At 25.7% G+C, this 15,992-nt stretch overlaps 1 protein-coding gene across 1 annotated transcript in view; it reads left to right on the top strand.

The window, feature by feature from the left end:
* The window catches only part of lt (vacuolar protein sorting-associated protein light), a 37,422-nt gene extending 21,858 nt beyond the window's left edge, over positions 1 to 15,564 (top strand). The window contains exons 16-23 of the mRNA XM_087152296.1: positions 2,098 to 2,290; positions 5,003 to 5,195; positions 6,730 to 6,870; positions 8,618 to 8,754; positions 9,850 to 9,949; positions 11,027 to 11,071; positions 13,181 to 13,257; positions 14,731 to 15,564. Of these exons, the coding sequence (XP_087008422.1) occupies positions 2,098 to 2,290; positions 5,003 to 5,195; positions 6,730 to 6,870; positions 8,618 to 8,754; positions 9,850 to 9,949; positions 11,027 to 11,071; positions 13,181 to 13,257; positions 14,731 to 14,790 (946 nt within the window). The 3' untranslated portion in view covers positions 14,791 to 15,564. The remainder of the gene's footprint in view (positions 1 to 2,097; positions 2,291 to 5,002; positions 5,196 to 6,729; positions 6,871 to 8,617; positions 8,755 to 9,849; positions 9,950 to 11,026; positions 11,072 to 13,180; positions 13,258 to 14,730) is intronic.
* The last annotated feature ends 428 nt before the right edge of the window (positions 15,565 to 15,992 follow it).

Below are 15,992 nucleotides of genomic sequence, written 5' to 3'. Positions count from 1 at the left end.
CCAACTACTAAGCTGCCAAAAGTTTTCTATTTTTTCCTGATGTTTATGAATTTTTTTACTATATAAATGAATATTTGTTTAGTAAATTATGTTTCTAATTAAAAAAAAGAGGAATTTTAGATTATAATCTCTTTATTGAATTGAAAAGAATACTAGGTAAGGAAACATCCTAAATTTTACTGGGAAAGAATACTTGTATGTATAAACAGAAATTTCTTTGCGTAAACTTATATAGTCTCATATATATTTATTTCGTAATACTTTATACGTTGCACGGCAACTAACTGTTTTATATAAAATAGGGACTCAAGCTGAAAAGATTTATTTCAGAATGTTGCACTTATCTGCTATCCACTTTTTTAGAAATATAATTCAAAACTTCTTTTAATATTTCTCCAATATTATCTTGTACATTTACAAAGAGTAATCGTTTTTTTATTTATTTATTTTGAAATTTCTAGAGTAGCATTACACTTTTAATCAAAATCAAATCAGTATGTTAAAAACTTTTTAATACGTTTTTTTTTCTTTTTTTTTTCTGTTAATTTTATTTTTAAAGTATGTATTTTGAATTCCATTGAGAAAGAGTTTTCTTTTCATCATAACCGCTTTTTTTTTAAATAAAATTAGTAATGTTATTTCATTTTTTAAGCATGTAAGTGTGTTTTATCTATGTATTAAAACTAAGCTGAGCAAGCGCATTAATTGAATCGAAGATGAATTTTTAAATTTTCCAACTTTACAAAAAATACTTTGATAGATTTTCTTAAAATGGAAAAGAAGTTTGAAGGAACAACAAAATGCAACCAGTACAAAAAAAAAACTTGAACAAAGCAATGAGATCAGAATTAAGCAAGTACTATCTATCCAATGTTAAAATTTTCAGCAAGAATAATGCTAATAACCATAATTCCAAAAAATACAGGAAGAAAGAAATACTTTTTTCAAATTAAAGTGGATTTTAGAGTAGTTTAGAAGTTTCTGGGCCCAGAATCTTCAAACAAAAACACACAAATAGATTTTTTAAAGAAAAATAGCTTTGTTTGTTGATTCAAGTATCATATAGTGATGAAATCGTTACAAATCTAAAAGCCTAGTTGGAATCTAGGCCTAAGTAAAATTTAAGAGAAAATCTGTTAAACATTAATTACAAAATGTATTAATACTTCCTATTTACTATTATTTTCCAAAGCATTCGTTTGATTCAATTATTATGCTTACTACTGAATGTATTTAGAAGAAAGATGGACTAGACCAGGACCTTTAGAAATTTTTTTCAGATTCGACAGCTATGGGAACAAAATTGCTTAATGGTTTATTTGATTGATAAATTATACCTTTTGCTCCAAAAATAAATAATGTCTTACGTAATAAAACTATGTTTTAGAAGGTAAACTAGATATTCTTTGGAAAAATCAGATGTTATCCTCTCTAGTTTAATTAAACCGGATATGTATTCAAATAATTAAAAAATACAGTATTTTCATAAAATATTTATTTATACCATTAAATGAACTATTATAATCTTTCTATTTTGGTAAACATACTGAGTTTTGTAAATCACGAAACATAATTTTGAATTTTTATTGAACTAAGTTAATTTATCAGATTTAAGACCAGAAATCGTATATTAAACTTTGATCATGCTCTTCTGAATTGCTGGAGGCCCTGCATTTCTCTATTTTTTACTGTATTTTGTAAATTTAACCTTAGATTTTGACCTGCAGCTTTTGTACTACCTAGCTATGTCTGACAACTGACAATGTCCCAGTTTTGTCCATCAACATTAAAAAAGATGCCTTGGCATACTTTAAATGTGTTCAAATCTTGCTATAATAATTTTAAAAATAACCAAAAGATCAGATCAAAAGATCTGTGTTATCAGATGTTGAACTTACCTAAAACGAATCTTAAAACAATTGAAAGCTACAAGTAACACAGGAATTATCAACAACTAATTTCATGTGATATTTGATGCAGTAATCTTGCCTAAAGTAACAGTTATCTTTTTTTCTTCTCTACTTGTTCTTCGATAGTTCACAGCTGTTGAAAGTAAAGCTCCCGTAATAAATCAACTTTTATTTTTGTATTTTTTAGAATTAGAAGTAAAGACAGGGTGTTTGAACTGATACAAAATCACAATTTATTTGGAAGTATTCACGACAAGCTAGAGACTTTAATGGATTTGAATCCAACAATTGCTACAACTATGCTATTAAACAATGTGGACAAAATCCCTGTTAATCTGGTGGTAGCAAAATTGAAAAACAAGAAACAGTTGCTATATGAGGTAATTCTATCTTTTTCCTATTGAAATATTTCGTTAACTATATTATATGTATACACATGTTATATTTAATCTATTGATTTAGTAATTATTTTATTCATCTTATTTCAATGATAGTTATATCACTGTAAATTTACGAATTTAATTATTTATTTTGCCGGCTAACAATCCATTTCCATTCATAAAAATTTTTGAATTGAAACATCAGACAAGTAATTAAGCTCACCTGATATGGAGTTTTTTAGTTGAAATTGAGACAGTATGGATATTTTTCAGCTTTCATTTTTTTCTTTTGAAGAGATAAAAATAAATTAACTCAGGTTATAGAAAAAAATTAGCAATTGCCCAGAACCACAGAACAACTAAATATAACAAATTGCAGTTAAGAAAAATTATATGCCAATTGCCACTTTTTTCCTCAGAATTGCACCTAACATGTATCTTATTGCTTTAAAATAATTTATGCACATGAATATTGAATTCTGAGTTCTCGCCGGGAATAAAAATCATAAGGTCTCACAGAAAGGGTACTATGAGGTTTAAAGGGTTTGTGTTTTTCACTTAACACCTTATGTGTAATATTATGTAATTACTAAATTTAATCCTCAACAATTTTTAAATTACCCTTTCATAATATTTTATGTGTGTATTTTAAAATGTAATTCTCCTTCATTATCTATATAAGAGAAGAATTCGTGTTTTATAAAAAATAATTAAAAGCGAGCTAAAAGACAATCATTGTGCACAATTTTTTTTTTTCAAAAAAAGTAAACAAAAAAAAAAGTTATTAATTGATAAACAACTTGAAAGCTTTTTTTCTATGATTTAAATTGAAAATTATGAGAAAGTAACCAATTAAGGAAGCATTTAAAAAATAATTTGAATCACTTAAAAAATTCATTAAAATTCAACACCCCCGTAAAAAAAAGAGAATTTTGTAAAAATGTAACCAGTCGAAAATAATCATAACAAAATAAATATTTGTAATAATCCCAATTAAACCTATAAATAGAGATAATTTTACCAGTGTGTAATTATTATTTAAACCGTGAATTATTTTTTTAAGAATGGAATATGAATAAGAAAGGCATTGTTTTTAAGGAATGGTGTCTTATTTTTACAAAAAAGGCAAAAAGGGCGCATCAAAAAACAGGCAGGGCATTCTCCCTAAGCATTATAAAAATGCTTCTGATGATGATAATTTAACAATGTTCTCCCTAAGTATTATAGAAATGCTTAGGGAGAACACTGTTAAATTATTAATACCTTATAATATTCTGAAAACTGCCTAATATTAATCTTTTTCCTTAATATTTTTCTTCATTTTAGAAATGAACCTTGCATTGTCAATTATTTTTTGCTAAATGCCTAAAAATATGCATTATTAATATCAACAACTTTTTAATTTTTGAAAAAGTGACCATTTGTTTTAAAAAGTAGCCACAGGCCACAGTTAAAAATGTGGACTCTAGCAACTAGCAAAATTCCTTAATATTATCCTATAACTCAGGTTACATATTTTTGTTTTGTTTTTTCTAGTGTTTTATCGTTTTTGTCATAAGAAAGGTTTAAAATTTTACTTTGGTGTATAGTTATAGTAGCATAACAAATATTTCTTCTATGACAAATTTTTAAGTAATCTGAAATAATATATAATTGTCTTAATCTCAGATTAATGCAATTGAATTTCATTTCTTTCATTCAACAGCTGTAATGATGAAATAATCAACACTATGTAAGGGAAAATTGGGATCTCTTAAAGACACCTTCGGGAATCATTTTGCCATAAAAGGGGGCTATCCATCAATTAAACTACTATAAAGCAAATCCTATTAGTTGTAAAAAATCCTATTTTCATTTTGTCAATGAACCTTTTGCAAAATTCTCCACTTTAGAAATGCCATCTTTAATTCATAAATTAAAACTACAACTCTTTCAAAGACATGATTTTTATAGTTTTTTTCCTTAACGGGACCCTTTTGTAAAAAATTTAATTCCACACTAATTTTATATTCATAAAATTGACAACAGTTTTTCATGAAGGTAGGATCTTTCATAAAATGACTGGAAAAACTTTCATTTTTTATAATAAATCCCTATATTTTTATAATCCCTATTTTTATATAAAATCCCTAAAAACACTATTTTTACAAAATTATGTGTAGATTTTTCCTAATAAAAAACGGGATCTTTTACAAAAATATCTAGATGAACCCTTGCTACATGAAAAACTTGAAAGGATATGAAATATTTTTCAGTATACCTACAATATAGAATCATGATACTTTTGTTGAAAGTTGGAAAATACCCCTGGCATTTAAGTTCTTCTTATCTTTTTCATATGCATTATCTTCCTTATCTTTTACCTTGTTATCATCTTTAAAAGATATTTCATGTTAAGCATGTTCACATTAAAAATACTTAAAAGCATTATATTTGCATGCAATGTGATAGGAAATAATTTTTTTTTCAAGTAATTCACAATTAAGGAGATTTGACAGTATAACCAGTACTTTAAATCTGAAGTTCATACTGTTTTCTATTAGTATGATTACTTTCTCCACAGCAAATTATACCCTCTCCCCCTATACAGACCCCTTCATGAAAGTTATTTCATGCATAAAAAACAACCCTGAAAGATGTTAAGAGTAAAGAAAGAAATTTCCATTCCTCTTATAATGATAAAAAATTTTAATTAGTTTTCTTTCTTTTTAGTATCTACATAAAGCCTTTTTGAAAGATCCTACATTAGGAGAAGAACATCATGGTTTACTTGTTGAATTATATGCTGAATATGCTCCCGAGCAACTACTTTCATTTCTCAGAACATCTAACAGCTACTCCCTAGAATTTGCTTTAGATATTTGCCAACAAAGAAGTTTGATACATGAAGTGGTTTTTCTATTAGGTAAGTTAATTTGGTTATCAAAGGTGCCTATTATTATGATGTCATAATCGCTGTCTTACGGTTGGGTAACAAAAATTATGGGTTTTGAAAATTTTCATAATAATGTTTTTAAAATAGTTTTTTTTTTTAAATAAAATTTTTTATGATAATTTTTTCTCCTCTTTAAACAATCCTAAACACAATAAATAAAAAACATAAACAGGGTGCGTACAGACTCCTTATACTCCTTGAAATTAAAAAAGTCTCCAAGGAGTACTTGGAATTACTTAGATTTCCAAATTAGTCCTTAGAAACTCCTTAGATTATTGTGTTGCATAGATGAACTTACTAAGTCTCCTGATAAATTTGCTGTCCAAGCAGGGAAACTAAATGCTATAACTTAGCTGTCAAAATCTAATAGTTTAGGGAAAACTTTAAAAGAAAAAAAATTTAATAGCAAGAGTAAGAAGAAGAAAAATAACAGCAAATAATTTTAATTTTACATGCTTCAAAGGAAACTTAATTAATAATTTACTGTGATTTTTTTTTTTTTTTTTTTTTTTTTTGTATAAAATACCTTAGATTTTCGTATGTATTCAAATTTTAAAATTATAAGATTGGTAGGGTTTTATGATAATCTTTAACAAGATTTATTAAAATATTTGAAACTGGAAAATGTATTAATGTGTAAGAGTGATAACTTTATTTTTCTTGATGAAGTTTGACAAAGTCAAAATTTATTTCAAAAGGGCTAGAAAAAATATGCAAAATATACATTTTTGCGAGTTTCTTATAATAACTCATTTTTAATTATAAAAAAAATCTTTCTAGTTATCCTTTACACAAAGTTTTAAAATTTTTGATAAGTCCTTAAAATTTTGGACTCCTTAGATTTCTTCTCCTGATCTCTGTATCAACCCTGAGCATAAATAATTTGATAAAAATAAATTTGAAAAAAAAAATGCAAATCCCATCTAACCCCCCTTTCCAACAAGATATTCCGATACTTAATCTTCTCTCCATCGTGAAAAGGTAAAAAAATAATAATAAAATCCGATTGTTAAATTGCAGTTCAGTATTGTACAGTTTTTAATTTAGTACCTTTTATCAAAGTAATATTTTTTGTGTAATTGTAAATTCAGGCACAATTTTATTAAAATCATATATCTATATAGAGTTAAGTAGTATATTTGCCTTAAAATCATGGTACGATGTTACGAAGCATGAATTTCAAATTTGAGTAATCACTTTTTACAATATATGTATCTGTGTGTGCGTGCGCACTAAGTCAATTAATTATTGATAAAAGGGAAAATTGTATGTTTTTTTTTTTTAATGAAAAAATATTTTTGATAGATTTTTAGTAATTAAAATTATTTAATTTTCTGCAAATATACTAATTTTTTTCATATAAAAATTTAGTTCTAGAACACTAACTTGCATATAAAAATTATCATATATCATTTTCTAACACTAAAAATTTTTTAAATTTGTGTGGCTTAAATGACTTATAAAAGTACATCGAAAAGTTAAGAAAGTATCACTAATTCTTCAGGTCGAATGGGCAACACTAAGCAAGCTCTAGAGCAGATCACAGAACAGCTTCAAGACATTGATCAAGCTATTGATTTTTGCAAGGAGCATGATGACAAAGAGCTTTGGGAAGATTTAATAAAATATTCCCTTGACAAACCCTGTAAGTCGATTTCTCTTTGTTTAAAATCACTACATCATTATTGAATTCATGTTTTATATCTGTCTAAATTGTTTGCAAAAATTCTGTTTCATTTGTTAGTTCTATCCTTTAATTTCAATTTAATTTTTTTTTTAAATGTAGAACCCTAAATCCTGATAATAAAAAAAAAATAAACAACTAGAAATAAGTGAATGCTACTCACCATTAGGTTACACTTAATGAAACATCGCTGAGACACTAAATAAAAATAGACATTCACACCTTAATATTTTATTTCTGAAAACAATTAAAAGCTTACAGCTAAAAATATGTTTCACAACAACCAATTTTGAGAATTATTTATGTAATTAACAAATATTTTACAATTTATTCAAAAGATAAATTTATTAGCGTTAATCAGAGCTGGAGCTGTAGAATTTTATATAAAAAAATTTAATTTCAAACTTTCATAAGAAAAATAATGATTACAAAATTTTAATATAATTTATTATTATTCCACAAATTTAGAGTATAATCCATATGAAATGAAAACAGTAAAAAATTTTAATAAAAAAGAGCACTTATTATTTCATTTTAAATGAACAATTTTAAGTTTGCTTATTTTACAGGTGGCATTTTTACAATTTATTATTCACAAGAATTATGATTTATTGCTATAAATTTGCCCAATTATATCTTAGGCATCTCAATTATGAATACAAATGTTTATAATCTAGATAAAGTTTCATTAAATACATAGCTTTTTATTTTATCATTCTTGCCCAATATTTTCAGGCTATTCAAAACTTACCAAAATGAACAATTGAGATACTTAAATATTTCATAAAATGTTCATTCAAGATTAGTAAAGCACCAATTTTTTTTTCAACTCGAATTGAAAAAATTAGCTGAATTGAAAATTTATAATAAAATTCGGCCTCAATTTAACTAGCTACAACTGCCAAGGAAATAAGTCAATCTCCCAGAAAAAAAGAAGTGGCAAGGTTTAACCCTAGTTTTGTAGAAGTTAAAACACCCGGAAACTAGAATTACTAAACAATTGATCAATTACAAAAATAATTAATAATAATAATTAAAATAATAATACAAAATAAATTATTGAACAACAAATATAAAAATATCTCATTTGCCTGAAAATAAGCACCTAAAGTTAAGAAAAAAAGCTAAAAACAAGTGTATTTAATTAATTTTTAATGGAATTCATCCCAATAACTAGAAATTTAAATCTTTAACTCATGGCAATAAAATCAAGTGTAGATAAGAAAATATAAGTGCCAAGCATTACAAAATTAATACTAGCTATTTAAGCCTCATTTTTAAAATCATTTTGATTTAAAAAGCATAAAATATTGTTAGAATAATTACTTGTATACCTTTTGAAAGTGAATGTTCTTTTTCTAAAATTCCTTTTTAGTGTTACAAGGGTTGCTGTTTTTTTTTTTGGTGCTATAAGTAGTTTTTTGCTTTAATTACAACACCGATTTTAAGAAATCATGTGTTCATCACAAGAAAATAGTAAGTCCAAAAAGAAATCTAAAAACTGATTCAAAGCGAGAAGCCTTAAAAAATAGTATCATTTCTTCAATTTCAAAATGCTGTAATAATTATTTCTTTCTAATTTTCTTAATAAGTAGCATTCTTTCACCTATTTCATCATTTTTTATGGTAATTATTTTGTTTAGAAATGTAAATGTTTTAATCAAAACTTTACATCTGAAAAACAATAGTTTTGTTTATTTATTAACAGCTTTTATAACTGTCCTGCTGCGAAACATTGGAACTCATGTGGATCCAATTATGCTGATTCAAAAGATCCCAACAGGAATGGAGATTCCAGGATTGAGAGATTCTTTAGTCAAAATCCTTCATGATTATACATTGCAGGTAAGCAAAAGAATTTGAAAGCAATATTATTGGAGTGTTTGGTCCAAATATATTTAATTCTATTTTAATGGCCACCAGTGGAGTGCAAAATTTAAATAACTATTTAGTAAATAATCTGTTCTACACACATGTGATCTTTTTTTCCTCCAAAAAATGGAATTAATTGGAACTATTATAAGTGCTAGTGAACCATGCATGGATTAAGGAAATTATTAAATTTGTTTGTAGAAGTATTATTTTAAGCTGTAATTAAAATAACTTCAAAAATGGTTTATTGATTTTGACTCATTGATTTCTCAATTTATTTGATTCATTGATTTCTCGATTGATTTTGTATTTAAGGAAATTTGGATGACTTCTAGATGGGTTTTTTTTTATATATACATATATATAAATTTGGCAAAATTGTTTCTGTATTTTCTTTTTAACATCAAACTTATATATAACATGCTTTTCAATGTTCATAGTTTATAATGCTTTTAATTTCATTTCATAGCTTTTATTAACGATGTTTCACTTTACCAACTGCACTTACCTTCTGTATTACCTTCTTATTTATTTTAAATCCTATAGTTTAAAGCAAAGTGTCTTTTTATATATTCAACATTCAATTCAGTTTTAAGCCTTCTAAAACATTGCATTTCAGATTTATCATTTGTATAATTTGCAAGTAAGTGTAGAAAAATGAGTAAGTCCGTAACTAAAATTGATTTAAATCGGTTCAAATATTTGTTATAGAACTTTTTTCCACATTCCACACACATTTTATTTAAAACTTTATTTTCTACCAAGTTTTGTTTGGGTGATTTATTATCACTTTATAAAATCAGTGCTGAATTTTTTACAGAACAATTTCATCTATATAAATAGATATTATTAGTCTTTTTTATGGAAAAACTGTTTTTAGTCGAACAATTTTATAGGAAATTGCAATTGCAAAATAAAATCAATTACCCTTGTTTGTAAAAAAGGTAAAAGAAGATAACAATTAAAACTTTTAAAACAACTTCTTTTTGTTTTGTTAACATAAAATTACTTTAACCACCATTTCAACAATATATTCTAACCTGATGAATTTCTTAATTGTTTCACTAGATATCTCTTAGAGAAGGTTGTAAAAAAATTTTAGTTTCTGATTGCTACAGTTTACTTGAAAAGCTTAACAAACTGCAGAAGAGAGGAATATTAATCGGAGGTAAGCAATCCTAGAATTTGTTTACTATAATTTATATTTCAGACATTTTGAGCATTAGTCATGTTTATTTATATCTTTTATTAAAACTTCTTGGTTGATGTATAAAAATATTATTATATAAATATAGTATAATTATATAAATATAGTATGTAATAATGTTATGTAATATATCTGAAAGAGTTTTAATGTATTTCATTTATAATCAATATTGCCATATTAGTATGTTAAAATGCTAGTTAGCTCTTCTTGTCATAAAAGGAGCTAAATATTATTTTCAAAAGATGAAAATTGTTTCATTATATCCCTGTCAATGAAAAGTTAATTAATCATTTATGATTCTAATGTGGTGTTATATTTCAAACCAAAAAGTTTCAAAATCTAAGTTTAAAATTAATTTTAGAAATAAGATAAGCGTAGCTTAGCAACATTTGTATAAGCATTTTTATATAAGCATTATTTGTATAAGCATTTGTATTTAGCAACAATTATATAAAGTTTGTAGGTATTTTAATATTGTAATTGTATTTTTGTATCTTATTTATTTTGATAAATAATAGGCTTACATGATTATCGACTTGTTAAACTCATTGAGCCTTCCACTTTTAGCTGCTGGTTTTCCTACAACAAAAAATTAATTTTCATCTTGCTTTTCAATGTAGTTTTTCCGAAGGGCTCACTGATTGAAATATTAAATATCCCATTTTGTTATTTATGTGTTTCTGTGGAAAAAATAGGTATAAAATTCCTAAAACTGTCATAAACAAGTACATTGTAACTCTTTTGGAATGTAAATGCAGTATTTAAATATTTTATACTGCCTTGCTTTTTGCTTTAAATATTATTTTTATTTCATTTTTATTGTTAATGATACGAAACTGCTTTGAAACTACTGATATAGATTTTTGCAAACATAAATTTAAAACAAAGAAATAACTTGTCATATTGCTTAGTATTTTAGTTGATATGCAAGTCTAGAAATCGTTGTAATGATTTTATTAAATAAATAAATTTAGGATGATAATTATCATTTCTTGCTGTGCTAGATTTCATATTTGACGTATTTAAATATATTTTTAGAGGATCAAATATGCCCTTTGTGTGAAAGAAAGCTGCATACAAATGGTAAGAAATTTTCAATATCAATTATTAACTGTTTTTAAATTCTATATTTATGTATTAAAAAAAAGCTTGTAGTAAAAAAACATAACAAGCATGCCATGCAAATGTTATTGATATATGTGATTATGTTTTTTACAAATATAAGTACTATTTTCAACAAGCAATTTAAGCTTACCTTTTTTTTATTCTGCAGATTTTAACTCATTATTTTAATAAATATGGAACTTGGTACTTCAGATGATCTGAGATTTTCTTTTTAATTAACTTGTTTTCTTTATCTATCCTCTAATTTATTTTCAAACAAGATAACTTTCTTTCATTTGGGTCATTCTCACTGAAAAGGTATAAATAGACTAAAAAATTTTCATAAATTAAAGTAATTAAAAAAGTGATAAAAATTACATAAATGCCTTTATTTATTTTTGTTATATGTCCTCATAATAATGGTCAAGTTTTCTATTTTATTTTTTTACAAGATTTAAAATATTTTAAATTCTGTCTTGTCCACGGAAATGTAATAGTCAACGGAGGAGACATTTTATGTTATAAAATATAAAATGTCAATGAAGACTAATTCATTAATTATTGGGTACAACTGATATGAGTTTAACATTAATAAGTAAATAATAAAATATTTCATTATTAGAGATAGAGCTACTTCCGATTAATCATGCTGCTATGAAAGGAAACATGCATTTTTAAACTAATTGATTTTCATTAAAAATACAAATAAATTAACATATTTGTTCCATTTTAAAAAATATCAATTAAAAGAAAATAGTTTTTTAATTATTGAAATTGTATTATGGTTATCTAACACATTGTCTCTTCCATTGACTGTGTCTTCTCCTCCGTGGACATAACAAGTCCACGGAGGAGACAAAAACTAGTTCTTGAATTTTTCTGATTTTTGATTTTAAGGTTACAAAAATGGCGCAGTTCTTTTTATTAAATATACTATTTTTGCAATCTAAAATTTATCTATCAAAAATAAAATAATTTTCTCTTACCTTCTTCATGATGTCCACGGAGTATACATTGAGAACTTTGCCAAACCCCAGTTGAACACAACAATCCGAAACTGACACCAAAGAGAACTAAAACAACTGATAGTTAACATTAGAAAATAGAATGGTTACCTTTCCCACCAGCTGTCTTATAGGGATTTCGCATATGCTGCTCTTTATTGCCAATTTACCGAACTATATTAATTGTCCACGGAGGGAGACATCATTTTTGATGGACAAAGTTTACTAGTCATTTATTTTATAAAAATAATTTTTTTTTTTTTTTGAAAAAATATTAAGTAAAAAGTTACTATAAACATTTAATTAGTTAAAACTACAAAAATCATTAAAATAATATTTAAATTGTTTAACAGCCATTAAAAATTATTTTGTGTCACAGAGGTAGGGACGTCCACGGAGGGGATTTTGAAGTTATGTTTATTAAAACATAAGAATGAAATATTAAATACATTTAGCAGAAATGCATATGATTGGTTAGTTAGAACTTTACGAAAAAGGATGAAGAAAAATATTAAGAAATTCGGTGTATTTCCTAATATTTATTACTAAGGGACTTAAAAAGTCACCTTTTTGTGAGAATGACTCATTTTATCCTTATCTCACCTTGGAAAAAAAGTTGATTGTTTTAGTACTCTTAAGCTGTATTAATTTATTGAGCATTAATGAATCATCCTGCATATTTTTTTTTGTTATTATTATTAAAGTTACCCTTTCATGTAATTAATTAATGAATTTCTCTTTCTGAAATTATTTTAAATTTTTTATTTCATTTTATAATTACTATATTTCTATTACTTAATTTATGTAGTAAAAATTTTAATACTCAGTAAAAAATCAAAATTTGTTTAATTAATAATTTTTTTAAACTTAAATAAAATTAAAAAAGATGCTGTTAATTTTTTAAAACTGTGACTATATTTTTTTTCTCGACTATATTCTCAATGTTACTCTTTTATGTAAGATAACAACTCTGTTTTCTGTATTGTGGTTTTTATAATACTTGCTAACTTAGTGCATTTACTTTATTTGCGTAACTCTCAGTTTCTGTAAAAAACTGTCCAAATTTACCTTTTTCTTTTTTCAGATGTAAGACTAGGAAGTGATATTATTGTTTTTAACTGTAAACATGCTTTTCATGAAGACTGTGTCCCTGTACAAACGGTATGTTAGATAAACTTTTTTTGTGCTTATTTTTTAAAAATCCTAATTTGAAAACATCCTACTCCTGAAATGTTAATAAGTTTTACTAACTATAATAGGAACTTTAAAATAAATGTAATATGCTTGTCTAAAATTGTGAGTCATTTGAAATAAATACAGTACAGAACCCGTTATCCGGAAATCAGAAAACCAAAAAACCGGAACGAAATTCGATGCATTTTCCCACCATTTTCAAAAAAAAAAACTTTTTTTTCCCCTCATCATTTCTTTCTATTTTGAAAGATGTTTACCTTACCATCATTTTGGAAATAATCATTAGTGTATTACTTCATCGTTTTTTCTTCTTTTTAAGATTATTTCCTTTTTTTTTCTTCTTTTTTTAGTTGGGTTTAACAATAAAAAAACTGCTTTTTGTAGCGATTCAGAAAACCGGAAAAATCAGTTATCCAGAATAGCGATGGTCCCGATCGTTCCGGATAATCGGTTCCCTACTGTATATCAAATGCAACATGATCTTTTCTGAATTTCCTGTTGAGATTTCATAATGTTCCATCAACTTTTAAAATGCTCCTCAGCATTTTAGTCTTTAAAAGATAGTTGTTATGTGTGTGCTCCTGTCAAACAATTATGAATACAATGATTACTCTTTGCATACTTTATTGAAATTTTTTTTTATTAATCACATACTATAGGTTTTTTTCTTTTTTTTTGTAGAAAAAAAGGTTTTAGTTTATTTATCACTATTAAATATTATTTTGAACATTCCTTAGTGATTATTTTTGCCTATTATATTCTGAAATTCTTATTTTCGAGTGTTCAAAATTAGTCTTTGCCTGTTTTTAATGTATTACAAGCTCATTAGTTATTGTTGTGACATTACATTAGTCCATTGCTTATCATTTTAGGCAATAGAAATTCATTTGTTACAATTTATTTTAACTAACTTTTAATTTATATAATCAAATAAATATAATTATATAAATTTATATAATATTATAATAAATATTTTATAATTAATATAATAATCTGCTTATTATAATATGTTAATAAATATATTATCGATGCCCGGTGGCTGAGCGGTAGCTCTTCGCGCTGTCGTGCCGCAGGTCCCTAGTTCGATCCTCGGGCAAGGTTGACTCAGCCTTTCATCCTTTCAGTGGGTCGATAAATGAGTACCAAGCATGCTTGGAAACTAAACTCTGGGGGTTCCGCGCTCGGTTGACCACCAGACCAGAACATCTGCTCCTGCACCCCTCAGCCCAAGGTCAAGAAAACTGAGATGGGCACAGTAGGCCTTGGCCCTCTATGGGCTGTCGTGCCGCTGAGTTTAGTTTTAAATATGTTATAATAAATATTTTATATAATATTATAATAATTATTAATAAATTTATATAATTTAAATTATATAATAATTTAATTTATATAATCATTTTAATCTATATAATGATTCTAATTTTTATTTTATTTTGACAGGAAACTTGCAGTATTTGTAGCGCTCAGAAGCGTGGCGCCCCTGAACTAATGCCCGGTTAAAGCTATTCTTCTTTGTCAGCGCAACAGCCACTTGCAGGCCTTAGCAGCCTCAACAGCTGACAAATGCCAGCGCCTCCTATCCATTTCAACTCCCTTCCAGTTTAGGTTAAAACTATTTCCATAAAATGTATTTTGAATTCCGTTTAATATATATGCATACTGCACACAAAAACAATTTAATTGAAATCTTCCTTAAACATCTGCTTTATTATTTTAAATTCCATGACTTGTAGAATGTGCAATTATATTGAATTATATATAAATTATATTGAATGTGCAAAATTTAGGTTATTGTTTTGTTATGGATAGATATATCAAACCTTTTTTGTTAACTGAATTTGTTAAATTATATGCTTAAGCTATTTGTAAATTATTTGATTTAAATATTTATGAATATCGAAAGTAATACTATGTTGGTAATTTTATAACAAGTCAAAGCTAACTCATAGAATCTAAACCAAACTGTGATTTTATACCAATTGTTTTAACAAAATCTTTTTTTTTCCAACAGTAAAAGTTGGGTTTAAATATATATAAATATTAAGATTCATTTAAGCATATATGAATATTAAAGTAATATAATGTTGACAATTTTATTACAAGTCTAAACTAACTTGTACAATCTACAAGAAATTGTGATTTTATACTGATTCTTTAACAAATTTTTTTTCCTACAGTAAAAGTTTTATTTATTCTTAAAAAAAATGCCATAACATTTGTATAGTGTAAAATTAAATGTGTATATGTTGTTAAATTAAATTTATTTTTCAATTCTGGCTGTTTCCTTTTTGTTATTTCTACTGATATTTTATTCCATTAGGCTAATTGCAAAGCTTAGTGAAAACAGATTCCTAGTGACATTCTTTTGAATTTAGGTGCATTGGTTTTAAAACATAAAGTTATAGCATGAAACTTTTAATGTCTTATCCCATTTAATAAAGAAAAAAAACTAAAGACTTGACAAAAAAAAATTTGGTTTTATACAGACAAATGTTAAATGTTTTTTAAGTTCTAAAAATGCCATTTGGCATGTTTTCCCACTAAGCTGTGCAGGCAATTTTTTATTAATTTAATTTCTTCTGAGACTGTTTTAGCTCTGTTCACTTACAATGATTTTGCTACTGGTATCTATTTTTTTTTTTAAATCCAAAGTTTAATCTTTCAAGTTTTAACCTTTTAAAAAAATGCCTATTATATGTCAA

This window comes from Parasteatoda tepidariorum, chromosome 9, assembly GCF_982258835.1.
Source record: "Parasteatoda tepidariorum strain Cologne lab strain chromosome 9, Ptep-v5.0, whole genome shotgun sequence".
Classification (NCBI taxonomy): domain Eukaryota; kingdom Metazoa; phylum Arthropoda; class Arachnida; order Araneae; family Theridiidae; genus Parasteatoda; species Parasteatoda tepidariorum.
The sequence above is the reverse complement of the archived record's forward strand: the minus strand, read 5'-3'. Positions and strand labels throughout refer to the sequence as shown.